The following is a 26982-nucleotide window of genomic DNA, read 5'->3' as shown; positions in this document are numbered from 1 at the left end:
GCGGCGGCAGTACCTGGCAGCCCTGGCGAGAAGGCTGAACTTGAACAGTCAGTCTGACGCGGCCTTTCTCGTACGGTGTGTGTGTGTGTGTGTGTTAGACAGGAGATAGAAATGATGTAGAGGGAGGAGGAAGATGAGGAGAAAGAGATAGTGAGGAAGATGAGAAGGGAGAGAGGGATGAGGAGGAGTAGGAACAGGTATACTAACGTTAAAAATGAAAGAAAAAAAATGGAGAGAAGCGAAGGATAATTAAAACCGCCATGTGTTGACGCCTCGAGTGTTGCGTGGGAGTGTGTCAGTGTTGGTCTTGCTTGTGTTTCATTACTAAGAGGTGTTCGTGGGCTAGTTGTTTCTGAAGGTGTCCGCTGTATGGTTGTGTTGCGTGAACTTGCGTCAGTGGTGTGTTGAGGTGACCTGTTGTAGCTCGGTATCGCCGGTGCCTTGAGAGATGATATATACATAACACTGTAGATATAGGGTCGATATTCCTTGACGTTTCTGCCTTTTACATCAACTATTTCCAAAGGATAAAAGGGAGATTAAGCGGTTCTACTGAGTGTTTTTAGGTTTATAATACAGGAGAAGGGCCAGACTACCACCAGGGTCATAAAACTACCCCTGGAAATGCCCACAACGCCTACTAAAGCCTTGTCAAATATATGTGTCATTTGGTCGCGGAAATGTTTTAAGAAATCGCCCTCAGTTTCATAACGGTGGAGTCGCGGCGAAATAGCTGACGTTAAAATGTGGCAATGCTTATATACGCCTTACTAACGCTATACCGAGACTGTGTGTGTGGCTTTACATAGGGCAGGGGTTTTGTAAGTCTTATCACCGCGTTAGGCAGAGGCTGTGACTGTAGGCGACGGCTCGTATAGGGCAGGGCAGTCCAGTTTTATTTTCAGCGCTACCCCCAGGAACAGTTTGAGACTTCACAGTGCTAAAGGCCATATTCTTAAGGTATCGGCATCTCAGTTTCCGCTCTTTGAAAAACCTCTTGTAGAAGTTCCTGGAATTTTCATGGATTGTTTTACGACCCCAGTGATAGTTTTACACGTCCCTACATCTTGAACGGGAAAATCATCTATGAAAACCCGTCTGTGGCCTCTTGTAAAAGTTGCTGTGATTTTCATGGACTGTGTTACGACCCCAGTGATAGTTTTACATGTCTCTGCATCTTGAACGGGAATATCACCCTTGAAAACCCGTCTATGTCCATGAAAAATCGTATGTTTAAATATATGGGGCTTTGAGTTATCTATACAAGAGCCTCGCCCGCCCTCTGTTATATATACATCGTGGATTGTTTTACGACCCCAGTGATAGTTTTACACGTCTCTGCATCTGGAATGAGAAAATCACCTTTGAAAACCCGTCTTTGGCCATGAAAAATCGCTTGTTTAAATATATGGCCCTTTGAGTTATATCTATACAAGAGCCTCCCGCCCTCTGCCATTTATATACATCAACTTTCCGTGTAGATGAAAAAGGGAACAGAGTGAGGGGTGCGAGGAGACCATCAGACCCCGCCCTACCCAGCCTATCCATTTCCAGGGGCAAGGGTAACAGTACTTGGCCCCCCTGGTGGTGGTAGCGGTGGTGGTGGTGGTGGTGGTGGCTGCCTTCTCCAACTCCTTAACTGTTACGGGACCCTAGAGCAAAGTGTGGGTGGTGGTGGTGATAATGGTGGTGGTGGTGGTGATAGCGGTAACGAAAGTGGGTATTGTATTCAGCCAGGATCCTTAAGTTTCTCTCTCTCTCTCTCTCTCTCTCTCTCTCTCTCTCTCTCTCTCTCTCTCTCTCTGAAGGGGTCACCCAATTATTTTTTTGAGTGACTTCCGCCTCTCCTTAAAGTACGTTATAACATTAAAATTGTATGTAGGTCAACTGTGTGTGTGTGTGTGTGTGTGTGTGTGTGTGTGTGTGTGTGTGTGTGTGTTTTCTCACCATTAGTATATCACCTTTCCAATTTATGACTCTCTCTATGTTGAATAGTAATAGTAGTTGTTGTTGTTGTTGCTGTTGTATTCTTCTTCTTCTTCTTCTTCTTCTTCTTCTTCTTCTTCTTCTTCTTCTTCTTGTTATTATTATTGTTATTATTATTATTATTATTATTATTATTTGTAGTAGTAGTAATAGTAGTAGTAGTGTGTGTGTGTGTGTGTGTGTGTGTGTGTGTGTGTGTGTGGTCTGCATCCAGCTGTTGTAATAGCTGTTATTTTTGTTTTGCTATCTCTCTCTCTCTCTCTCTCTCTCTCTCTCTCTCTCTCTCTCTCTCTCTCTCTCTCTCTCTCTCTCTTTCCTGTTCCGTTGCTGAAGGCGTTAAGAAACTGAGTGAGGAAGTCCGTAAGAGAGAACGTGCTGGAATGTGTGGATTCACGTATGTGTGTGTGTGTGTGTGTGTGTGTGTGTGTGTGTGTGTGTGTGTGTGTGTGTGTGTGTGTGTGCTTCATCATAGGCACCTGCCGCCACTCACGCGTCTATCATGGCCACGCGTTACCTGGCCGGCGGCGGTGACTAACGGTATAGGACACACACCTGGGACGCAACGAGGTGGATAAATACTCGTACAATTCTCCCATAAGGAAAAGTAGGTGAGACATTTTACAGCAAGGGAGGCACCTCAAGGGCAAAACAACAACAATAACAATTAGAAGCCCGTTAGACGCTGCTCCAAACAAAAGCAGAAAGAACGAGAGGTCAGAAGAGGTCAATTTCGGGTGAAGAGGTGCCTTGAATGAGTTTAAGTCGTAGACAGGAGCAGAAGAAACGAGAGGTCATGCAGTTTCCTCCTCCTCCTCCTCCTACTACTACTACTACTACTACTACTACTACTACTACTACTACTACTACTACTACTACTACTACTACTACCACCATCACTACTACTACTACTACTACTACTACTACTACTACTACTACTGCTGCTACTTCTATTACTACTGGCGCTGGTGGTAATGCTCCTGAACGGGGAAGTGGAGCATGCCTTCCTGTTATTACGGTTATTAATTATATAAGTGTGGTCGCGGTGTTCTCCACGGAGGTAACTTATGCTCCGTTTCCTCATTATTGGGGTGCAACATTAAGCAGAGCGCGGACTGTTGGAGGCCTACATGAATGCTGTTATCAATGGCTGGCTGGCTGACTGGAAACTATGGGCCATATTCTCAGAAGCGTACAGCTCTCACAACAGCTTTCCAAAGGCGGGGAAGGAGATTAATCGGGTTCTTGTGACTGGTTTTGTTTTTCACGTTCATGGTACAGAAGCTTCGTCAGACCATCACCACCGGGATCATAAAGTTATCCTCTACCTCTACGAATGTGTGTGTGTGTATGTGTGTGTGTGTGTGTGTGCGTCAATGCGATTCTCCTTTTCCTCAGCAATGTTATCACGAATTAAAGGGAATTTTAATAGACTTGGGGAGAGAGAGACGAAATTAAACTGATTATCTTCTTCCTCGTCCTCCTCCTCCTCCTCCTCCTCTGGCAGGCAGCCTCGCTATGTGCCACTAGACTTTCTGCTGCCTGCTCGTCCATGTTTCTTCTTCCTCCTTCTCCTCCTCCTCCTCCGCTTCCTCCTCCTCTTCCTTTCTCTTTTCCTGTTCCTGCTTCTGCTCCAATATTGAATTAGCGGTGGGAGCGAGTGTTCAATGGCCCACTACTACTACTACTACTACTACTACTACTACTACTTCTACTACAACTACTTTTTTTTTCTAGGAAGAGGAAATGAACTGCTACCGAACTCTCCTGCTCCGGTGGTGGTGGTGGTGCTGGTGGTGGTGGACTTTGGTGGTGGTGACTTCTGCGGCAGCGACGGAGGATCTGCCCGCCGGAGGTGAGCACACACACACACACACACACACACACACACACACACACACACACACACATTCTCGCATTTTCACCTTCCTTCCTTCCTTCCTCGCTCTGTAATTTATTTTTTTGCTTTGTCCGTTGAAGGAACTAGTACACTATAAAAATTACATCAACAACTACTACTACTACTACTACTACCACTACTACTACTACTACTACTACTACTACTACTACTACTACTTCCATCTTGTCCCTCTTCTCCATACAGAGCCTGAACAAGCAAGGTCCTTCGAAAACAACCCTTTGCCCGGCGCTGTGAACGGTCTCCAACCAAACCCTGTTGATGGGACTGACCAAGGCGGCGTACCTCAAGGAGCTCCTCTGCCTCCCTCGCCTTCCCAGCGTTCCCCAGTGCCTCCTGACGCTCCTGTAACCTTGACGCCGCAACTCGTGACACATAACCCGAGGGAGACGACGCAGAAGAAGGTGCCAGATGTGGAGAAGAAGGCGGAGGAGGAGGAGGAGGAGGGAACGACTCAGAGAATAATGGAGGATGAAGAACAGAACCAAAGCCTAAATGTGAGGGAGGATAAAATAACGGAGGAGGAAGAGGAGGAGGTAATGGAAGAAGAGAATGACAAGAGAGAGGAAAAGAAGGAGGAAGAAGAGGAGGAAGTAAAGATGGAACAAGAACAAGAACACGAAGAAGAGGAAGAAACGAAGGAGAAGGAGGAGGAAAAAGCAATCCACATTCCTCCCAGCATATATTCTTCACTAGTACAAGAGGAGGAAGAGGACGAGGAGGAGGAGGAAGAGGAAGGAGAGTGGCATATCCCGGGAAGTGTGTGGCAGCAACCTAACGAGAGGGCGCCGACGACCCTTGAGCTCATGGTGAAGAAGGCGTCGACGAAGGGTGAGAGAGAGAGAGAGAGAGAGAGAGAGAGAGAGAGAGAGAGAGAGAGAGAGAGAGAGAGAGAGAGACTAATAATAATAATAATAATAATAATAATAATAATAATAATAATAATAATGATAATAATAATAATAATACCATTTTCCCCCACAGGACATAAGGCTGAGAACACTGAGGGAAGGCTTGGGAACGTGACCTTTATGTCCCCTTCAGACCACGACCACCCTATGCTTCAACAACCGCAACAACAACAACAACAACAACAACAATTTTATCAGCAACATCCACAATGGCAGGTAAGAAGGAGTTGTAGTAGTAGTTGTAGTAGTAGTAGTACTCTCTCTCTCTCTCTCTCTCTCTCTCTCTCTCTCTCTCTCTCTCTCTCTCTCTCTCTCTCTCTCTCTCTCTCTCTCTCTCTCTCTCTCTCTCTCTCTCTCTCTCTCTCTCTCTCTCTCTCTCTCTCTCTCTCTCTCTCTCTCTCTCTCTCTCTCTCTCTCTCTCTCTCTCTCTCTCTCTCTCTCTCTCAGTTATGTATCCCTCCTTCAGTTATATATCTTTCCCTCTCTCTCTCAGTTATGTATCCCTCCCTCAGTTATGTATCTCTCCCTCTCTATCTCTCAGCACCACCAACATTACCAGCACCAGCAGCACCGCCTGTCCCAGCAGCTGTACCAATACCTGTACCATCTGGCTCGCACCAGCCCACGCGCCAACCAGCTTCTTCACCACCTGCTGACCCACCCACAGGCCCAGGGAGTGATGGAACATGTCCTGGCCCAGCAGTGGTACCTACAGCAGCAGCAGAGGGAGCAGGAAAGGTAGTAGTGGTAGTAGCAGTAGTAGTAGTAGTAGTAGTAGTAGTGGATATAATGAAACTACAAAACTAGGCTGAGAGGAGGAGGAGGAGTAAAAGAAGGAGGAGAAAAAATCAGTCTATATGTGACTTTAACAATGTACAAACTAAGGTAACTTCTGTGGTCCATATGTGGGGTTGTATGATAAGACATTTTGCTGCCCAAGAACACATATTTGACAAGGCTTTCGTAGGAGTTATGGGCATTTCCTGGAGTAGTTTTATGACCCTGGTGGTAGTCTGACCCATCTTCTGTACCATGAACCTCAAGAAACACTCATTATAACCTGACTGACCCCCTCTTTGACCTTTAGAAATAGTTGATATGAGAAGCAAAACTGTCTTATAATACCGACCATAATCTTAAATGTTCCAGTCTCCCATTACAACTATTTCCCAAGACCACAGAGAAGACTAGCCAGGTTTCAATGGGTGTTTTTTCCGTTCATAATGCAGAGGCCGTGTAAAACTGTCACTGGCATCACAAAACAGTCCATGATGAAAAGCCCAGCAAGTTCTATGAGAGGCTTTTCAAACAGGCAAGCTGAGGTGCTGATATGTTTAACCCGGCAGCAGCGACGGGCCAAATTTGTGGCTTTACCGTGTAGCAGCGACAGGCCAAATTTTTGCCATGATATAAACCCCCAAAAATAGATGATGCATAAACTGATCACTGATATATATTATGAAATGGTTTGCATGAGTGATGATTTTTTTTCATTTTTCTCACTTAGAGGCGCCTTTAAGAAACATGATCCCTGCAACAACTGGGTTAAGAATACAGGCTTTTAACTTTTCCCTTCAAGATTGAGTTTGAGTCCTTGGGTAATTTGTGTCACTCTTTGCACAGAATACAAGAACTGGAGGACAAAGAGAAGCTAGCAGATGACGAGGAAGAGGAGCAGGAGGAGGAGGAGGAAGTGAACAGTGAGGTGGAGACTTTCAACATTGTCATCACCAAGAATTTAACGGCTGGTCAGTCCACACCCACTGTCCAGGAGCTGCCCGATGCCATGGTACGTACACACACACACACACACACACACACACACACACACACAAAAAAAAAAAAAGACTTCTTACTACTACTACTACTACTACTTCTACACTACTACTATAACTACTAATGATAATATCTTCTTCGCAGGTGGATGCAGTTCTCTTAAATACCAGCGTTTCGTCAGTGGGCAGCCTCGGAGCTCTGAGGCGCGTGGTTGATGCTGCCGTGGCCAACGCAGTCATCACACAGCCACTGACCATTCAGGACGCTGTGGCTCAGGTAGTAATAGTAGTAGTAGTAGTAGTAGTAGTAGCAGTAGTAGTAGTAGTAGTAAGGATACATAGTTTTATATCCCTATTTTATTTTGATATATCTCCTCCTTAAGTCGTCTTGTACCTCCATCTCATATGATCAAATATATATGTGTATGTATGTATCTGATTATCTCTGTATGTATCTAATTATGTATGTATCTATGTATTTCTGTATGTATGTATGTAGCTATGTAACTATCCACTTTCTGAGGATGTAGTGGCAATTTAACAACCATCAAGAAAGCAATGGAGACTAACTTAACTCTTCACTAAATCCTATGACGTTACAAACACAAGCATTGAGGATCAGTTTCAGTGCTAACATCATTATTATATCATTATTATATGGTGTTAGCGTAGCGGGGCGTGAAACCACATCAATGCTAATGGTAACTGTCTCTTTCAGGTTGTTGAGGCCCCAGGGAAGGAGGTAACAGTCAGCGTTCTCAACTCCACCATTAGCGACCGTTCACAGCTCTACTCCACCCTGAACACCCTCCTGGGCTCACCTGTGGAGTTCACCGAGTCTGGCACCACTGTAGGTCATGTGGCACCCCCTACAGACGGCTCGCTGGTCAGTGCCATGCTGCGGAAGACTCTAGGCACCCAGGAGGCACTCAGTATTAATGCCACATCCAAGACTAATGTGGTTAATATCTTCATTATTAATATTATCGGTGGTGTGAAGGGAGAGGAGGAGGAGGAGGAGAGCGAGTCATCTGGTCTTCCTCCTCATCCTTCAGTCTTCAACCCAGCATCTTCTCCTCCTCTTCCTCCTTCTTCTCTTCCTTCTCCCTCCTCTTCCATCCAACCACAGCCTCAAACTGCCCTCCCTCCTTCCCCTTCTCCTGTCACAAGTCTTCCTCATCCCCTCCCTCCAGCTCCTCCTCCTCATCTTCCCTCACCTTCCCTTCCCTCTCCTCCTCTTCCTCCCTCCTCCACACCACAGCCCTTAGAGAGTTCTGCAGCCCCACAAAAGCCCCATTCAGCCTCATCTATCCTCCCTCAACCTCCCCCTAACATGTCTATCCGCCCCCAGCCTCCCCCAGCTTTATCTTTCCCCCGCCCTCCTGGTGCTGCCCCGCCAGGCCGCCCCCAGCCAGAACCAGCCCCATCCTCAAACCTTAACCCCGGGGGACTCCTGCTGAACAACAATCACATGCTGGCGCTGCTCCCGGAGTTCGTGCGTGCCACCACCATCCCGCCTGTGGTGCCGCTGTACAACACCTCCGTCCACGGCCTCCTGGGCATGCAGCCGTCAGTGCTCGGCCTGCTGCCCAACAGACTCTTCTCCGTGGTCAAGCCGAGCCTCACGTCCCTGGCAAACGCTACCCTAGCAGGCGTCATCCGGAAGACTCTGGACGGGAACCTCACCGCCTTCACCCTGCCGCCCCTGCCCAGCACCCCAGCCCCCCCACCCACCTCCCCCATCCCCTCCTTCGCCCCCTTCCCAGCCGGTTCTGTCCCTGCCTACCTCCTGCCGTTCCTCCGCCGCCCACCACACGGGTCCCCGGCCTACCCAACGCTGCCCGTCCTTGGCTCTGCCCGCAAGCCCCGCCCCAAGGTCCAGCCCAAACAGGCCAGTCCCCCGCCCCAGCCCAAACAAGGTGGTACCCTGCCCCGGCCCCAGAGTCCCCTGCAGGAGGTGGTGGTGGTGCACAGAGCCCCGGCTGCCCCACCCCTGGCCGATGACAACCTGCTGGAGGCTACCGAACTCACTGAGGGTGAGCGCCCAGGGAGTGTCCCTGGCCAGAAGGACACCACTGAGGAAAAAAAGGCCAAGAAGAAGCCCAAGAAGGAGAAGAACAAGTCCTCCCTGTCCTCCATCAGGACCATGGCCGCCGACGCCGTGGACGCCATCGACTCCAACATGAACAATGTGATGAAGGCCGTGGCCATCGGCGCCGTACCCAGTGGCATTGCCTTTGCCACAGCACTCTGGCCATACTGGGCGCCACTGGTGCTGGGCCGCAGGCGACGCAGGGACCTGGGGAGGCTGGTGGCAGGCCAGGAGGGCACCCCACAGGCAGGCCAGGCAGACATCACACAGGATTGGCTCAGCATCCTGACTGGCACCAAGTACAAGGGTGCCGGCGTTGGGTTCCCCTCGGCCTGGCACAAGAAGAGGGACAGGCCGGTCAGTGCCAGGCCTAGCCCAGGGACAGGCAAGCTGGCCCTTCCCAGAGTGCCGGGGCCATCCAGTGAGCCTGAGGCCATGCACACCACCACCACGGAGCACGCCGCCGCTGCCGCCGCCACCAAGCGGTCAACCGCAGCCACACTGGCTGCCACAGACCTGGACCAGTCCATCGCCCAGGTGGTGTCCTCCCTCACAGACCTGCCTGCGGCCACCAGGATCCAGCCCGGTGGTGACCCCCAGCCTGCTGAGGGCGCCGCTGCCGGGTCACCCTCCAAGCCTGACGTCAGCCTGGTCACCAACTTCCTGTACTCAGCGCTGCATGACTGGAACGGCCAGGCCACAAAGGGCACACAGGGGGGGCACCAAGGCAATGACGGGGTTCCACCTGTGCCCAGTGATGCCAACTTAGCTGTGACCTCAAAGGAACCCACTGAGAACTCATCCACCTCCTCCATCTCTTTCTCTTTCTCCACCATCAGTAACGCCACAACCAACGCCATCAACACTGCCTCAACAGCCGCCACCTCCACCTCTGTCTCCACCCCTCCCAGCTCCACCTCCACCACCACTACTCCCAGCTCCACCACCACTGCAGCCTCCACCACTCCCAGCTCCACCACCACCACCACCCCAGCCTCCACCACCCCCAGCTCCACCACCACCACCACTCCCAGCTCCACCACCACCACCACCCCAGCCTCCACCACTCCCAGCTCCACCACCACCACCACCCCAGCCTCCACCACTCCCAGCTCCACCACAACCACTTTGGCCTCCACCACAACCACCACCACTAAGCCCACCACAAGGCAACCAGTAACAAGAGCCACAAGACCTTCCACCACCACAACCACCACCACCAGGCAACCCTCAACAAGACGCACCACCACCACCACCACCACCACAAGACGACCACTCAGGAGAACCAGAACAACATCACCTGTAACAAGGGCAGTCACCACCACCACCACCACACCACCCACCACCACCGCCACCACAACCACCACCACCACCACAGCCCCAGGTATAATGGAGCGGATCTCTTCCACCATTGGCGCCACAAGAGACCAGATGACCTCGGCCATACGCTTTGTAGGCTCTGTTGCTCTGTACGGCGCAGCGGCACTGATGCCATTCTGGGTGCCAATTGTAGTGGGGAAAAAGAAGAGGAAGAGGAGGAGGAGGAGGGAGTTCAGCTATGAGGAAGAGGAGGAGGAGGAGATAGATGACCCTTACTTATTGAAACTTATCCAAATGACAGATGAAAAAGAGGAGGAGGAGGAGGAAGAGGAGGAAGGGTCATTGTATAAAGATGAAGGTTTTAAACTCAATCCTCGTTTAGTGAAAGGAGGAGGAAGGAAGAAGGAGGCTAAAGGAGGAGGAGGAGGAGGAGGAGGAGGAGGAGGAAGCTTGGGTATGAGGAAGAAGATTAGGAGAAGAAGGAAGAGGACCAATATTGACTGAAGGAAGAAGAGGAGGCGGAGGAGGAGGAAGGAAGAGGAGGAAAAGAGTGACCTAGGAAGAGAAGAGAGAAGAGGAAGAGGAGGGTGAGGAGAAGGAAGAAAAAGGAGAAGGAAGAAGGATTAAAGAGAAGGAAAAAGGTAAATAAGATTATTATTATTATTATTATTATTATTATTATTATTATTATTATTATTATTATTATTATTATTATTATTATTATTATTATTATTATTATTATTATTATTGTTGTTATTGTTATTGTTATTGTTATTTTTGTGTTTGTCTGTCTCTGTCTGTCTATAAGCTTAACATGTAATTTATTTATTTATTTATTTATTTATTTATTATGTCTGTCTGTCTGAATGTATGTGTGTCTGTCTGTATGTACGTATGTTATTTTTTGTTATATGTGTAGTTTAGTTCTGTTGTGTCCCAGTTAATAAATGTTTAAACATTATTATTATTATTATTATTATTATTATTATTATTATTATTATTAGTATTAGTAGTAGTAGTAGTAGTAGTAGTAGCATTAGTAGTAGTAGTATCAGCATGCAGATTATTCTAACACACACACACACACACACACACACACCCACACACACACACACACACACACACACACACACACCGCGATCCTAAGCATGAGATCAGACCGTCGGGGAATAGCACATATACATTCCTCCTCCTCCTCCTCCTCCTCCTCTTCCTCCTCCTTGGCCCTCTTTCTTCCTTACAACCGTTACATGCCTGAGGTTGTTAGCACGCGCGGTGATGTTTGCCACCACCATCACCACCACCACCATCGTCAACACCACCACCATCACCACCACCACTTGGAAAAAGAAACAGACTGGAGTACTATGATGGTATTTAGGATTCTCTCTCTCTCTCTCTCTCTCTCTCTCTCTCTCTCTCTCTCTCTCTCTCTCTCTCTCTCTCTCTCTCTCTCTCTCTCTCTCTCTCTCTCTCTCTCTCTCTCTCTCTCTCTCTCTCTCTCTCTCTCTCTCTCTCAAGTATGTATAATATTAATAACCACAACGACCATATCTCCCCCTATCTATCTATCTATCTATCTATCTATCTATCTATCTATAACGCAATGGGAAGAGTGCGTAGCGTAAGCGTAGAGGAACGGCGCGGAACGTAAGGTGACATGACGGAGCGACGCAGAAATTAAACCAAAGTACGTGGTATGGGCTAGCCAGTAGTGTGTCGGCCGCACGCAACGCGCTGACAGTCACGCGAATTGAGTGCACGCTGATGTGAAATTGACAGTAGACGCATGCAATAAATAGATAGCGAGTTGAGTGCAGACACATGAAATGGGGTGAGTAGGCGCTCGCAAATATGACCGCAAATACCCGCGTTTTGAGTGCACGGGGATAGAATGCAGATAGACATGAAATTGAGTGTGTAGGTGCACGCAATATATAGACAGACTGCAGATACACGCGAACTGAGTGCACGGGAGCCGATTCTAGAGGCAAAATGATATTGAATGCACTGCAAACACCCGCAAATTTGAGTGCACGGTGATGAAATGCAGATACACGTGAAATTGAGTGTGTAGGTGCACGCAATATATAGACAGACTGCAGATACCCGCGAATTGAGTGCACGGAAGTCGATTCTAGAGGTATAATGATATTGAGTGCACTGCAAACACCCGCAAATTTGAGTGCACGGTGATGGGATGCAGGTACACGTGAAATTGAGTGTGTAGGTGCACGCAATATACAGACAGACTGCAGATACCCGCGAATTGAGTGCACGGAAGTCGATTCTAGAGGTATAATATTGAGTGCACTGCAAACACCCGCAAATTTGAGTGCACGGCGATAAAACTCACATTTCGACGTTCAGGCACGCGTGTTTGACAAGACTTTCACAGGAGTTTAGGGTCATTTCCATGGGTACTTTTTGACCCTGGTGGTAGTGTGACCCTTCTTCTGTACCGTGCACCTAAAATACCACTCATTAGAACCCGACTGATCTCCTATTTGGCCTTTGGAAATAGCTGATGTGAGGGGTGGAAGCGTCAGGGAATACCAACTTGGGTGTAACCGCTCGTAACACAAACGTGAAATTGAGTGTACAGGCGCACGCATTAGACCACAAACGCGTGTATTCAGTGCATGGTGACTGACTACTTTATCCCGTAATCTCATATCGGCATCTCGCTTCATATATTTGAAACGCCTCTCGGTAGAAGTTGCTGGGATTTTCATGGACGGTTTTGTGATTCTGGTGATAGCTTTACACGACCTCTGCATCTTGGACGGAAAAAATACTCAAGAAAACTCGGTTACTCTGCTTTGTGGCATTGGAAAATAGTCGAGCTTATCTATCTAGGCAATCTATAATGGGCGGAATAGATTTCATAATTATAGTCGCAAATTGAGTTCACTGTGAGAGAGAGAGAGAGAGAGAGAGAGAGAGAGAGAGAGAGAGAGAGAGAGAGAGAGAGAGAGAGAGAGAGAGAGAGCCTATGGACGTGAAATTACTGAATGCGTGTGTGTGTGTGTGTGTGTGTGTGTGTGTGTGTGTGTGTGTGTGTGTGTGTGTGTTCTTGCGGTTCTGTAAGAATAATGACTGCCTTGGTTGGAAATAAAATATAAGCGTGTTTGTATGTGTGTGTGTGTGTGTGTGTGTTCTTGCGGTTCTGTAAGAATAATGACTGCTTGCTTGGAAATAAAATATAAGCGTGTTTGTATGTGTGTATGTGTGTGTGTGTGTGTGTGTGTGTGTGTGTGTGTGTGTGTGTGTGTGTGTGTGCGCGCAGGCAAATACGGATCCATAAGATGCGCTCGCTAGATTCCCGAGAAAGAGGAAGAAGAGGAGGAGGAGGAGGAGGAGGAGGGACGCGATGGAAAAAGGAGGTCGGTATCAGCGAGTCTGAGCGAGCAAACGGTTGAAGTCTTGGAGGTGTCAGTGTGTGTTGAGGCGAGGAACCGCTGGCGTCTATCTCCCCACCCAACCCTTGCCTTCAACTACTGAGGGAGAAAGAGAGAGAGAGAGCTGGAAATACTGAATGGAGAAGCTGATATGTGTTGCGAGTCTGTGTTCGTGTTGAGCGGAAAGTGTTGAACCCGTACTCAAAGGACTCGAGCTCTTGTCACAACTACTTGCCATGGAAAAGATAAGTCTAATTCTTGTGTGTGTTTTCCCCGTTCATGGCGCTGAAACCTCGCTTATCTACCACCGGGATAACTAAAACTTCTACGAGAGCTTTTAAATCGAAATACTTAGGTGTAGAAACGTTTGAAAATGGTTTACATCTTGTCTGGCTCTCTCGTGGTGACTTAGTGGTTATGTAGGGAGCCCGATCGAGCACTTCACCCCACCATACTGAACAAAGAAGCTGGACAACTGTATATGACGGGGTGTTCATCATTGAGTGCGTACGTGCGTGTCTCTTTCACTCGCCGTATGGAAAGGCAAACATCGCCCCCTTCCCATTCACCGCACACTGAATACAGATGATAACTATGCATATACTGAGTGACTATATGCGTGTGTTTATTGTATACTGCGGACTGGACTTCCACGTTACTTGACCTAAGCGTACAGGGGAACAATGACACGTGCTGAAAACAGTCGCCAGTGTCGCCGTGAGGAAGGGTTGCGGCGGGGGCGTCTTGGTCAGCCCGCAGGTGTGTGTTTCGTGGGCTTAATGTGTTGGTTATGTCTTCCCCTGACGCTGTCCACCCAGTTCCCCGCGGAAGATGCGAATCTAGCAAAAGCATCGTTGTATAGCCACGATCCCGCCTCCAGTACCTCAGACGTAAAGGGCAGCGCAGTGAACCTCATGTCAAGCTCCTCCGCTGTCACCCAAACCAGTCCATTCCCCGTGAAGGATGCAAACGAATTTAAGGCATCGCTGAATGACCGTGTTCCTGTATCCTCCGGTGCTTCAGGCGGCTCGGAGGCTCATAGCAATCACCTGAGCTTGAGCCATTCCCCGGAAGTGACTCCTAGCGTGGCTGATCTTTGGACGCAAACAACTACGTCCACATCTAACGGAAAGAGGCGGATAGGAATCTCTGATGAAAGAGATCCTGCAAGCAAGAGTCCTTACACGCCTAAAGAAGAGGGACAGGTAACGCCAATAACACTACTACTACTACTACTACTACTACTACTACTACTACTGTTGCTGTTGCTGCTGCTACTACTACATCCACTACTTCCTCGTATAACTAAACTATAGGACATTATTTTTTTCCTCCCAAAACCCTTACTCTTCCTCCTCCTCCTCCTTCTCCTCCTCCTCCTCCTCCTCCTCCTACTACTACTACTACTACTACTACTACTACTACTACTACTACTACTACTGTTGCTGCTTCTACTTTGGGGGTATAGGACCCGAGGGCAGCCGTTCCGTTTCCTGGCTACACACATTCTGGGCCGAACGAACGTCAACCCCCCGCCGGGCACTAACGGGAGAACGGGTAGGCGAGGGAGAGGCTCATATCGGTACCTTCTTCTAGTCCCGCTACTCAACCTGCATGTGCTTAACCCTTGACTTAACCCTTTTATTATGTAGGTCCTTCCTCCCACCCTTTTCCAGTTCCTCCCTATCCTTGTCTGAGCCGTGTGTGTGTGTGTGTGTGTTTCCGTTTCGCCTATGGCTCCGATAGGCTGCGCTTTGTCAATAAAGTGTGTGTGTGTGTGTGTGTGTGTGTGTGTGTGTGTGTGTGTGTGTGTGTGTGTGTGTGTGTGTGTGTGTTGCGGCCCTCCGACTCCCAAAGGCTCAGTCTCAGCAACCTGTATTTTTTCAACTTTGGAACATAAGATTTGACGTAAGATTATTTTCCAGAAACAGCAGAAGCACCATCAGGGGAACCTCCGTCCGGCCAGCCCGTCCCTACCCGCGCACCGCCACGCCCTGCTAACCAGCCCAGAGAGGGAAGTCAGGCGCCGAAGGGAGACCAGCCAAGGTACAGTTACGCAGGGTTAGGCGAGGCGGTCACAGAGTATGCCTGACAAAAATGAACAAAAAAAGTAGTAATTTCAAACATATTTTTAGAAACGAGTTTTATTAAGATTGGATTTACTTACATACCGCTACTACTACTACTACTACTACTACTACTACTACTACTACTACTACTACTACTACTACTACTACCACCACTACTACTACTACTACTACTACTACTACTACTACTACTACTACTACTACTACTACTAAAATGCTCCTTCCTTGTCCCCAGATATGAAGGAGGAAGAGGAAGAAGAGACGGAAGACATGAGGAAGATGAAGAAGGCACAAGAGGAGGAGGAGGAGGAGGAGGAGGAGGAGGAGGAGGAAGACTTGAGGAAGATAAAGACGCCACAAGATACGCAGAAAGAGGAGGAGGAGGAGGAAGACATGAAGAAGAAAAAGAAGGCACAGGATACACATGTTGCATCCTCCTCCTCCTCCTCCTCCTCCTCCTCCTCCTTAATGCTGAAGGAGGAGGAGGAAGAGGAGGAAAGAAGAACTATAACACAGGAAGCAGAAGAGGTCAACTCAGCCTCGTCTTCCTCCTCCTTAATATCGAGGAAGGAGAAGGAGGAAGAGGAGGAGGAGGAGGAGGAGGAGGAGGACACAAGAGCCAGGACACAGCTAGCACAAATAGTCAATCCAGCCTCCTCCTCCTCCTCCTCTTCATTGATGCTACTGAAGAGAGAAGAAGAGGAAGAAGAGGAGGAGGAGGACACAAGACCCAGAACAAAGCTAGCACAAGAGGTCAACCCAGCCTCCTCCTCCTCTTCTTTACTCTCGGAGGAGGAGGTGATGACTCTGGACAACCTCGCGCAGTATTACCAAGACGTGGCTGTCCTGGGCGGCGCCAAACCCACCCTGGAGGAGATCACCGCACACCGCCACTTTCTACTGTCACTCCTACACAAGTTAACCCACGGAAGACCGATTGACGAGATGACAGACACGACGGACAGACTCAACGACATCTTCAGGATTAACAGCAAGGTCTTGAGTTACAGCGAGGGGTCTGACGTCGCCCCTAGCGGAAACGACAGCACTGGTGGGAACGACAGCTTTTGGAAGAAGGGAAATGCCAGCACCAGTGATAGCCATGCAGGGAACAGGAATGAGACGGACGCCATTACGGATAACAAGAACAACAACAGTAATAACAACAATGACAACAACAACAACAACAGTAATTTATCCCCATTAACAGTGCCTTTAGCGTACATAAACAGACCACCTCCACCTCCACCACCACCACCATCATCACCTCCACCATCATCACCACCGCGATTATCACCACCATATGGAAGGCCTGTCCTCAGCACCTACTCAGAGAGAACAGTAAGAAGTTTTTTTGTTTGTATGTTTGTTTCTGTTTCTCTCTCTCTCTCTCTCTCTCTCTCTCTCTCTCTCTCTCTCTCTCTCTCTCTCTCTCTAACTACCTATTTATCTATTTATCTATCTTAAAAAAAATACTGCTACTACCACTACATCTAATAATAATAATAATAATAATAATAATAATAATAAAAATAATAATAATAATAATAATAATAATAATAATAATAATAATAATAATAATAATAATAATAATAATAATTTTCTTTCTTAGGGTCCGGTCTCATCGCCGCCGCAACTGCATGGCCTGCCAGAAGGTAAGAGAGAGAGAGAGAGAGAGAGAGAGAGAGAGAGAGAGAGAGAGAGAGAGAGAGAGAGAGAGAGAGAGAGAGAGAGAGAGAGAGAGAGAGAGAGAGAGAGAGCATGTATGTACTAATAGTAGGACGGTTTTTACAATAGCAGTGCAAAGACCTTGGACTTATTTCAGTAATGTATTATACTTTTGATTCTGATGGAACTCTTAGTGTTGCTGTAAATACTGTGTACTACTGCCATTACTATTACTGCTATTAATACTACGACTACTGACCTACTACTGCTAATACTAATACTGCTACTAATACTAATATCAATACTTCTTTTACCTACTTTGCTAATGCTAATACTAATGATAATATTTCACCAATGAATAAGTAAGTGCCAGACGACTTGAGGCTCGTGGGCAGCTCTTAGGGTTTCAGAATGTGCCGTGAGGGACTGCTTGGAAGAAAAAAAATCCCAGAAAATTTAACAAGTTTACCATCTGCCGTGAAGGGACCACTTTTGTTGTTCTGCGGTTTTGATGAGCCCAGCGCTCGCAGTAACACAATTTCCCTTCATCCTCACGCACTAAGTACAAGTAGTGGATGATGTACTCGACGGAGCCATGGACGCCTCATCCACCAAAACTTATTCTCCTCCTCCTCCTCCTCCTCTTCCTCCGTCAGCGGACACACACACACACACACACACACACACACACACTCCTCAATCTGATCTCATAGTCGCCAACCTCTTGTGTCCTCTGAGGCGTGCGTGTCCTTCTCCTCCTCAGTCGCGGCGCCCATCCCCCCACCCGCGCCCCCGCCTGCCCCCCTCGCGGCACCCCCGCACGACAGCGCCTCCCCAGGCGAGGCCCCGCACGCAGACTTCTCGCAGGGCATTCCACTGGCCCTCCTGCAGGCCGGCTGGGACATGCACAGCGGCCTGCTACCGGGCCTCGCCTTCCCCCTGCCCCCGGACGCCTCCGTGCCCCTGTTCGGGGAGCCCACGCTCCTCTCCGACTACTCAGCCGTGGCTGACCACCTGTTACGGCTGCAGGGCACGGCGCCGTTCGGCCCGCCAGCCACGCTGCTGGTGGATGAGGACCTGCCGCCACTGCCGCCGGACGTTGAGCCGCTACTGCTGCCGCCCGCTGAGCCGCCCCAGCAAGACCCCGCGGCGGCGGCAGCGGCGGCAGCGGCGGCGCTGGCCACTGTGGGGAACACCACCCAACTAACCACGGCCATCGCCACCTTCCTGGCCAGCATCCTGGCCGCCCTCAGCCAGCTGCTGGCCGACCTGCAGGCCGCTCTCACCGCCAACCCCGCCCTGGCGATCCTGCTGCTGCTGCCGCTGCTCCTGCTCATCCCCCTGCACTGGGGCCGCGGCTACGGGTACGGCCACGGCCACGGCGGCTACCACAGGCGGCTGTTTGTGGCGCCGCCGCCGCACGGCCGCAGCCTGGAGGCCACGGATGCGCTGGCCCGGCGCGTGCTGGCCGCCATAGAGGGATGGGGGCGGCGCCTCACCTGACCCCCGTGTGTGTGTGTGGCCCGCGTGCGTGAATCTTTCTCCCGCCCGCATGCCACGCCCGCACACCCACACACCCACACCTGGCGCCGCAACACTGGTTCAACACTGGACTCGCTCGGCCCACGAGCTTTCCTGTATATATAGGCAGGTGTACATAACTCGTGTGTGTGTGTGTGTGTGTGTGTGTGTGTGTGTGTGTGTGTGTTTGTGTGTCTATAGCTTCAGATAACTACTGCTACTACTACTTCTGGTACTACTACTACTACTTCTACTACTACTACTACTACTACTACTACTACTACTACTACTACTACTACTACTGCTAATAATAATAATAATAATAAGGTACTTTATACACTCGACCAAGAAGTCCTAGTAACTACCGTGATATTGCATTCAAAGTAAACATTAATATTTACAATCTATAGATGAGCCTCAATATACGTTCTTGTCACACTAAACACTCATTTCTCTGTACAGGTAACGTGAGGAGCCCCAGCCTACCCTCCAGCCTACCTCTCAGCCTGCCTCCCAGTCTGCCTCCTGATCTACCTACCAGCCTACCTCCCAGCCTGCCTCCTAACCTGCCTACCAGCCGACCTCCCAGCCTGCCTCCTAACCTGCCGACCAGCCGACCTCCCAGCCTACCTCCCAGCCTGCCTCCTAACCTGCCTACCAGCCGACCTCCCATCCTATATATACCTCCCAGCCTGCCTCCTAACCTGTCTACCAGCCGACCTCCCAGCCTGCCTCCTAACCTGCCTACCAGCCGACCTCCCAGCCTACCTCCCAGCCTACCCTCCAGCCTACCTCCCATCCTGCCTCCCAGTCTGCCTCCTAACCAGCCTACCAGCCGACCTCCCAGCCTACATCTCAGCCTACCTCTACGACTCCCCCTTCTCCCCAGCCTACCTCGTTTAAATCCCCAGCCTGTAATCCTCCCCCCCCTCGCCAACCACCCTCGCCACGCCCACCAAACCCATTTCAACACCAATTTCACCACCACTAGCAACACCACCGCGCTCTCCAGCCTTCCTCGTCCATTCGTCAACACCACGCTCGTCACCAAATACTTGTCGCTGCTGAACACCTTCGATCTGCTACGACAAGTCAACACCGTCCTGCAGTCATCACCACCACCACCACTATCATCATCACCACCACCATCACCACCATCATCACCAGTACCCACGCCCTTCCCTCTCTCAAAGCTCTATTCCGACCCCAACCCTGTGGAGTATACAATCAAAACACCACTTCTTGCAGCATCATCACCACCACCACCATCACGATCACCACCACTTCGCACGGGACTAGTTGCTGCGGCAGTGGCCCCCCAGATCTCTGAGGCCATCACGGCTCTCATTACGGCCATTGGTGAGGCCATATCGTCATTTGTTGAAGCCTTAGCAATGGCCCTGAGCTCTTTCCTACAAGCTATCGCCATGGCTATTGAGGCCAACCCCGCCGCTCTCCTTCTCGGTCTTGTCCCCCTCTTCTTCCTCCTCCTCGCATACCTGCTCCATCATCATCAAGGGCAAAGCTACGGTCACAGTCAAGGCTACGGGCACATGTCTAGTGGCTACGGGCACAGGTCTAGTGGCTATGGGAGATCATATGACCTACTTCTCCATCCCCCCTTCTCCTCTTCCTCCTCCTCCAACCTCGATGATATGTATGGCTATGGAAGGTTATTGGATATTCTCAACCCTTCCTCCTCCTCCTCTTCCCTCTCCTCTTCCTTCCACGATTTAATTGGCTACTCGGGAGGGTCATTACTCTCTTCCTCCTCCTCCTCTTCCTCCTCTTCCTTGTACGATTTCATATATGGCTACTTGGGAAGATTAATACTCTCTCCCATCTTCTCCTTCTCCTCCTCCTCCTCCTCGTCATCGTCATCAGCCAGCCCAGCCCTCCTCCTCCTGGACGCACGAACAGCCGAGGCGTTGGCCACTCACGTCTTGGCGCAGATTCAGGCTTTTGAAGAGAGACTGGAGGAAACCAGACCAGCCAAGGGAAGGAAGGAAGGAAGGGAAGAACTCGGTAAGACATAGATGGATAGAGAGATAGACAGAGTTAGATATATTGTAGTAGTAGTAGTAGTAGTAGTAGTAGTAGTAGTAGTAATAGTAGTCCCCCTGAAAAAAAAAACCTTCGAAATAACTCCGTACAAATCAGCTTTTACATTAATATATACAACTTTTTTCTAGGTCCTTCCTTTGCTGGGACTACTGAGAAGACTGCTGACCCTGCTGAGAAGACTGCTGACACTGCTGAGGCTACAGTAGAAACCTCCCAAGGGTCTTAATGCCTACTGAGGAAACCTGCGGCTATAGCTGTGTTTTAGAGGTAAGGGGAAAGGCTGCAGTAGTAGAAGTAGTAGTAGTAGTAGTAGTGGTAGTGGTAGTAGTAGTAGTATAGTAGTAGTAGTAGTAGGAGTTTGTGTGTGTGTGTGTGTGTGTGTGTGTGTGTGTGTGTGTGTGTGTGTTTTAATCTATAAGGAACAGAAACACGTTCATTGAAAATGTTTTATTTTTATTATTATTATTATTATTTTTATTATTATTATTATATTATTATTATTATCAAACAACCAGTCAGCAGATTATAAATAGAGAGTTTCCTTACACACACACACACACACACACACACACACACACACACACACACACACACACACACACACACACACACACACACACACACCGTTCCGTGTGCATCTCTCTCTCTCTCTCTCTCTCTCTCTTTATACCGCTCTAAATCTTCTCCCTTGACGCTGATTGGGCTTCCTCCTCACCTGAAATTATTATTATCATTATTATTATTATTATTATTATTATTATTATTATTATTATTATTATTATTATTATTATTATTATTATTATTATCATCATTATTATCATCATTATTATTTGTCATTATATAGCCAACGGTAAAGGGACTGCAATTAAGAGAGAGAGAGAGAGAGAGAGAGAGAGAGAGAGAGAGAGAGAGAGAGAGAGAGAGAGAGAGAGAGAGAGAGAGAGAAAGTTACTCATATGAGATGTGGGATGGAGGTGGGATGAACATTAGTCATGGTGAGGTCGTGAAAGGGTCGTACAGTAATGTCTGTACGACCTATGTGAAGGGGGAGGAAGGGGTCGTGCTTAAGGAATGGAAAGTCATAGAGGAAAGGTCGTCAGGGAATATGGTCGCACGAAGTCGTCAGGTAGAGTCGTGTGAAGGTCGTACGAGGGGAGGAAGTGGATTGAAGTGTATTTTTGGGTATGGGGTCGTGCAAAGTCGTCAGGTAGGGTTGTGGGAAGGTCGTAGGAGGCGAGGAAGTGGACTGAAGTAGTTATGGGGTATGGGGTCGTGCAAAGTCGTCAGGTAGGGTCGTGGGAAGGTCGTAGGAGGCGAGGGAGAGTCGTAGGCGAGTCATGCACAGTAGTCAGGGTCGTCAGGGGCAGTAACAACGTTTTGAGTACCGTCAGGTCGTCACTGCGTCGGTCTAGGTAGTCGTAGTCATCCTCGTGACGACTCAGCGCCTCTTTAACCACGGCCTCCACCTCTTCCACTTGTCGTCGTCGGCGTCGTCTGCGTCGTCCTACAATCGCTGGAAGGAGTGCCAACGTTACTGGCACGATCCCGGCACTCACTGCGGCCATGACCATGTACGGGTTGTCAATCAGTGACGGGGCCTCAGTGGTCGTCGTTGTGGTCGTCGTCGTAGTGGTAGTCGTCGTGCTGGGGGGAGGAGGTCGTCGAACGGGTCTTGGGGGTATGGGTCGTCTAGTAGTGGTCGTAGGTGGTGGTGTGGTGGTCGTAGCAGAAGTAGTAGTAGTAGTAGTGGTAGTAGTGGTGGGGGTTGAGGTAGTGGTAGTGGTGGTAGGGATAGTAGTAGTCGTTGCAGGAGTAGTAGGAGTAGTAGTAGTAGTTGTAGTAGTAGAGGAAGAGGAGGGGGAAGGGGAGGAGGAGGAAGAGGGGAAGAAGGAGTTGGCGATAAGAATAGGCACAACACTCACTTGTACACCAGCACTTCCACCGTTGACATCACCACCGTTGTCATCACCATCATCACCACCATCCGTCTCGATAAAGGCGGGGGGCATGCCTGGCAATGAGCTGGGCTTCATCACCACATGCATGCCTCGATCACCACCATCAGAAGCGTCCAAGTCATCACTCACACCGAGCACCGTCAGCTGGACTTGCTTCTTTTGGGTTGGTGATGACTTCAACACCTCCCCGTTATGATGCGGGCCGCTGGAGGACACCTTCACCCACTCCCCGGTGTCCTTGTCCAACTGGGTGATGGTGGAGCTGCTGTACCGACGCCAGGTGCCACTTTGGGGACTCTTAGATGGGTAGCGGGAGTGCCCATGGTCGTAGGATGAGTGCCCGGGGTCGTATATTTTCGAGGGCTGCTGGAGAAGTATGGAGGACGGCCGGGGAGGGAAGGAGGCATGGTGATCCTCGTGGCGGTCGTGATGGGAGACTCCTGAGCCGGGTAAGCCTTGATGCGTCGCCGTGGCTGACCATCGCGAAGGGAACGAGGCTTGCACACTCGCCCAGTCGTATACCTTGGGCCTGTACTGCTGGTGCTTGTACACGCGGCCAGGCTGGGAGGCCGGGTCAGACCACCACGACTCCTGCTCCTGCTCGTTCTGCTTCCCGCTGTAGTCGAGCAAAACCATTTTCGGATCCCTCAGCAGTCGACTCCGCTCTGCTGAGTCTGATAACTCTTTAGGTCTTCCGCTGTCCTCAAAGTCCTTGCTGTACTGGAACCCATTGCGGAGACTAAACTGCTGGAGGTATCGCCGCACCTGCTCCTCGCTGAACGGACTCTTGGTGCCGCTGAGTCTGCTGCTTCTGCTGGGGGTGGGGGCGGGGATAATGGTGGAGCACGGCTTGCCACTGGTGCAGCTAAGAGAGTAGAACTTGATGTTGGGGGACACGCCGATCTCTGGTGACCCATTCTGTGGCTGTGAGGAGCGAGGAACACTGCCAGGCCCTCCCTCGGCTTCCTGGGAGAGCGCGATGTGCTGGCTCTTCGTTTCTATCCCCTGGGACGCCTTATGGGACAGTGGGACATACTGGGGGTCACTGTTGAACCCCTGAGAGACAGGGATGTACTGGGTGCCACTGTTAGCGCCTTGGGTCACCTTTAGAGACGTTGTAATGTACTGGGAGCCAATTTCTCCCTTGTTGAATGCCTTTTGAGAGGGTAGAATGTACTGGGTGGCACCGTTTGGCTCTTGAGGTCGTGGGATGTACTTGGCACCACTGGCTGGCCCCGGGGACACTTTCAGGGGAAGAGCGTCGTTCTTGGCTTTGGTCTTCACCCTGAGTGGTTGCGAGTAGACGTACGTTCCACCACCAATGAAACGACTGTTGCGTTGGGGGGTCGTTTGCACTGTCTCTGGCGTCCCCGTCCCCACACTCAGTCCGTGGGTCACCGTCAGTAGCACCGTCCACGCCAGCAGCCACGCCCAAGCCCACGGAGGCACAGACGTTGATGCCATGTTAATCTGGGGTGAGTGAAAGCATTGAAATCAAGATCCGTATTCACAGCCGCTTTGTCCCTCTCATAAAAACTATTTCCAACGATACAGAGAATATTAGTCGGTTCTCATGAGTCTTTTCACGTTCACGGCGCAGAAGCCTCGCCAAACTATCACCCATGGAATTATTAACGCAACAACCTCTACGAAAGCCTTAGCAAGTGTGTGTGTGTGTGTGTGTGTGTGTGTGTGTGTGTGTGTGTGTGTTGTTTTGAGTATATATTCCCAGGTTTAGGCAAAAGGTAGTGATACAAATTCGTAAATACTGTCATGGCTTACCTTTCTAACTATAAGCGGGTCGATTCTCCAAGTGTCGTCCGTGTAGCAAGCCCAGCAGGACACTGACACAAGATGCGTCACACACACACACTCACGGGCCGCTCGGAAGTGAAAAGAAGAGAAAGTTGACTGTGAATGAAAGTGAGAGAGAAGCGAGGGAGGAGAGAGAGAGAGTGGAGGGAGGAGGAGGGGTAGGAAAGAGAAGGCGAAGGAAGGGTATGAGGAACAGTGCTGAGTTGAGAGGGGAGTGAGGTAGGAGGAGAAAGAGAGAGGAAGGAGGAGGAGGAAAGAGAAGAGAAGGGAACAGAGAAGGAGACGAGGAACAGTGCTGAGTAGAGTTATTACCGTGAAAGAAAGAATAGAAGGAGGAAGAGGAGGAGGAGGAGGAGATGGAGAGAAAGGAGACAGGAGAAACGTAAGAACTGGAGGAAACGCTCTCTCTCCCTCTCTCTCTCTCTCTCTCTCTCTCTCTCTGTTTATCTATATTTTTTTTTTATTTACGTGTGTGTGTGTGTGTGTGTGTGTGTGTGTGTGTGTGTGTGTGTGTGTGTGTAATTTATGAACTGTGGCCTTTGTCAACCATGGAAATCTCTCTCTCTCTCTCTCTCTCAAAGGACTTTCCCTTCCTATTTTTTTTTCCTCCCACCCCCCCACTGTACATTCTCTCTCTCTCTCTCTCTCTCTCTCTCTCTCTCTCTCTCTCTCTCTCTCTCTCTCTCTCTCTCTCTCTCTCACCCACGGCTCACCACCCATGTATAACCCGCGCACCCCGCCCTCAATTTCCTTCTAATACCTCGCTTTCTATAATATAATGATTAACTCTCTATATCGAATCACACCCAGATGAAAAGAGGATCAATAGACCATTACAACAGGATCCAGGAGCACGTACCCAACACCACGGACTTTTTAAAGCAAGAGGATGGAAGGAAGAAAAAGGAAGAAAGATTGATTGATTGATAGAGAAGAAATTTAGGCAGATGAAGTGTATGTAAAGGTGAAGAAAGGGAGAAAAAGCTACAGTAGGCCTCTGGAAAAGAAAAAGAGAGAAGAAATGCAAAAAAAGCTACAGTAGGCCTATGGAAAAGAAAAAAAGAGAAGAAATGCAAAAAAAAACTACAGTAGGCCTATGTAAAATAAATAAGAGACGAAATGCAAAAAAAAGCTACAGTAGGCCTATGGAAAATAAAAAAAAAGAGAAGAAATGAAAAAAAACTACAGTAGGCCAATGGAAAGTGACGAAATGTAACAGAGGAAAGAAAAAGCTACAATAGACCTCTGGAAAAGAAAAAAAGACAGTGACGAAATATTTGAAGAATGAAAGAGGGAAAAAAATAAAGAAAAAAGAAGGAAAAGATAGAAGATAGATTAAGAACTGTATAGGCCTATGGAAAGAATACTCATCTGCCAGCCCACTCAGCCCCACCACTTACCCCGCCCACTCGCCAGCCATATGAAGTGGGCGTGACACGGGCGGACCACTCGCGCCACGGGGGATCAGCTGTTTGACTATGACGCAATCGCTGCCCGGGTCACCAAGGACGAGGACGGGTGCTCTCTCTCTCTCTCTCTCTCTCTCGTATCATCGTTATCATTGTAGCAAAAGTGTAAATATATAAATTCGCACAAATAACAGTTTTTCAATTCATTTTCATTCAAGGATATGGTAGTATTTTCGATGGGGGAATTAGATTAACTTTTAAAAAACAGCAGTAGTAGTGGTAGTAGTAGTAGGAGTAGTATAAGTAGTAGTAGTGGTGTTAGTTACTGTACTCGTAGCAAGATATAACACTGAAGGCCTTGTCTGATAAGAGATAGAGTGGTTGCTGGCTGCCATGCATACTCTGTCTCCACGTCTTAATATATTACTATTTACATCCATGCACTTATTACATTATCCGTTTATTATACATTGTTGCAAGCAGATGGATACTTAGGTAGACAGCAATTAAGACATAGATAAATAGAACCAGTTATATATGGATACAGAGACCTGGGTTGATAAATATATATAGAGATATACACTGAATGATGGTTTTAGGGAGAGATATATGGATGGGTAAATATTAAGATTGATAGATATAGGTGCAAGGATCGATCGACATTGACGTATAAATAGGTAGATTGATAGGCTGAATTGATATGTCTCCGCCAATCTTCTCAGTTCAATGAATTACTCATTGTTCTTAACCCTGCAATCAAAAACGAAGATATAACAAATAAATAAAAATAAAGAAGAAAATAAGAAATATATAAAACTATTATTATGCAGTGTAGGGAAAGTTTAGGCCAGGCAAAGCTCACATGGTCTTCAGGAGAGCTTATAGAGGTTGAATAGTACTGACCCAGGAGATAAAGAAGGAAGTAAAAAGAAATATATAAAAAAAACTAAACAGGATCGAGTTATTATAGAAAGTATAGGCCAGGCAAAGCTCAAGTGGTCTTAAAGGGAGCCTATAGAAGTTAAATAAGCATAAGTAACATCGCATTTCCTGCATAAAG

At 48.8% G+C, this 26982-nt stretch overlaps 3 protein-coding genes across 7 annotated transcripts; 2 read left to right on the top strand and 1 right to left on the bottom strand.

Annotated features, from left to right (window-relative positions):
- Window positions 1-10956, top strand: LOC127008777 (mucin-5AC-like). The gene is made up of 8 exons (XM_050881158.1): window positions 1-75; window positions 3721-3838; window positions 4088-4732; window positions 4886-5028; window positions 5354-5550; window positions 6436-6601; window positions 6733-6864; window positions 7306-10956. The coding sequence occupies exons 2-8, from the start codon at window positions 3730-3732 to the stop codon at window positions 10501-10503; spliced, it is 4590 nt and encodes a 1529-aa protein (XP_050737115.1). The 5' UTR covers window positions 1-75; window positions 3721-3729; the 3' UTR covers window positions 10504-10956.
- LOC127008778 (histone-lysine N-methyltransferase SETD1B-like) lies at window positions 10502-26982 on the top strand. 4 transcript variants are annotated; one of them, XM_050881160.1, is made up of 7 exons: window positions 10502-10640; window positions 15326-15446; window positions 15723-16828; window positions 17100-17142; window positions 19139-20701; window positions 20869-21007; window positions 25324-26982. In XM_050881160.1, exons 3-6 carry the CDS (start codon window positions 15725-15727, stop codon window positions 20964-20966), a joined length of 2808 nt encoding a protein of 935 aa, XP_050737117.1. In that variant the 5' UTR covers window positions 10502-10640; window positions 15326-15446; window positions 15723-15724; the 3' UTR covers window positions 20967-21007; window positions 25324-26982. The 4 variants fall into 4 exon arrangements, with proteins under 4 accessions (XP_050737117.1, XP_050737119.1, XP_050737116.1 ...); XM_050881162.1 differs by lacking the exon at window positions 10502-10640 and adding an exon at window positions 13453-14605 and having other exon boundaries at window positions 20561-20701; XM_050881159.1 differs by lacking the exon at window positions 10502-10640 and adding an exon at window positions 13453-14605.
- Window positions 21188-24913, bottom strand: LOC127008779 (uncharacterized). 2 transcript variants are annotated; one of them, XM_050881163.1, is made up of 3 exons: window positions 24481-24913; window positions 22126-24168; window positions 21188-21455 (listed from the first exon to the last, which is right to left on the bottom strand). In XM_050881163.1, the coding sequence occupies exons 2-3, from the start codon at window positions 24160-24162 to the stop codon at window positions 21405-21407; spliced, it is 2088 nt and encodes a 695-aa protein (XP_050737120.1). In that variant the 5' UTR covers window positions 24163-24168; window positions 24481-24913; the 3' UTR covers window positions 21188-21404. The 2 variants fall into 2 exon arrangements, with proteins under 2 accessions (XP_050737120.1, XP_050737121.1); XM_050881164.1 differs by having other exon boundaries at window positions 21359-21455; window positions 22663-24168; window positions 24481-24907.

This window comes from Eriocheir sinensis, chromosome 38, assembly GCF_024679095.1.
Source record: "Eriocheir sinensis breed Jianghai 21 chromosome 38, ASM2467909v1, whole genome shotgun sequence".
In the NCBI taxonomy this organism is placed as follows: Eukaryota; Metazoa; Arthropoda; class Malacostraca; order Decapoda; family Varunidae; genus Eriocheir; species Eriocheir sinensis.
Note: the sequence above shows the minus strand (reverse complement) of the source record. Positions and strands in the feature narration are given on the sequence as shown.

Excerpts from the sequence above, each read along its gene's own strand:
- LOC127008777 (XM_050881158.1), top strand. The coding sequence starts at position 3,730 with ATGAACTGCTACCGAACTCTCCTGCTCCGGTGGTGGTGGTGGTGCTGG. Across the intron at positions 5,029-5,353 it reads AGCAACATCCACAATGGCAG|CACCACCAACATTACCAGCA; the intron begins GTAAGAAGGAGT and ends TCTATCTCTCAG. Across the intron at positions 5,551-6,435 it reads CAGCAGAGGGAGCAGGAAAG|AATACAAGAACTGGAGGACA; the intron begins GTAGTAGTGGTA and ends CTCTTTGCACAG.
- LOC127008778 (XM_050881159.1), top strand. The coding sequence starts at position 14,084 with ATGACACGTGCTGAAAACAGTCGCCAGTGTCGCCGTGAGGAAGGGTTG. Across the intron at positions 16,829-17,099 it reads GCACCTACTCAGAGAGAACA|GGTCCGGTCTCATCGCCGCC; the intron begins GTAAGAAGTTTT and ends TTTCTTTCTTAG. Across the intron at positions 17,143-19,138 it reads ACTGCATGGCCTGCCAGAAG|GTAACGTGAGGAGCCCCAGC; the intron begins GTAAGAGAGAGA and ends TTCTCTGTACAG.
- LOC127008779 (XM_050881163.1), bottom strand. The coding sequence starts at position 24,162 with ATGGCATCAACGTCTGTGCCTCCGTGGGCTTGGGCGTGGCTGCTGGCG. Across the intron at positions 21,456-22,125 it reads GACGCAGTGACGACCTGACG|GTGAGGAGGAAGCCCAATCA; the intron begins GTACTCAAAACG and ends TAATAATTTCAG.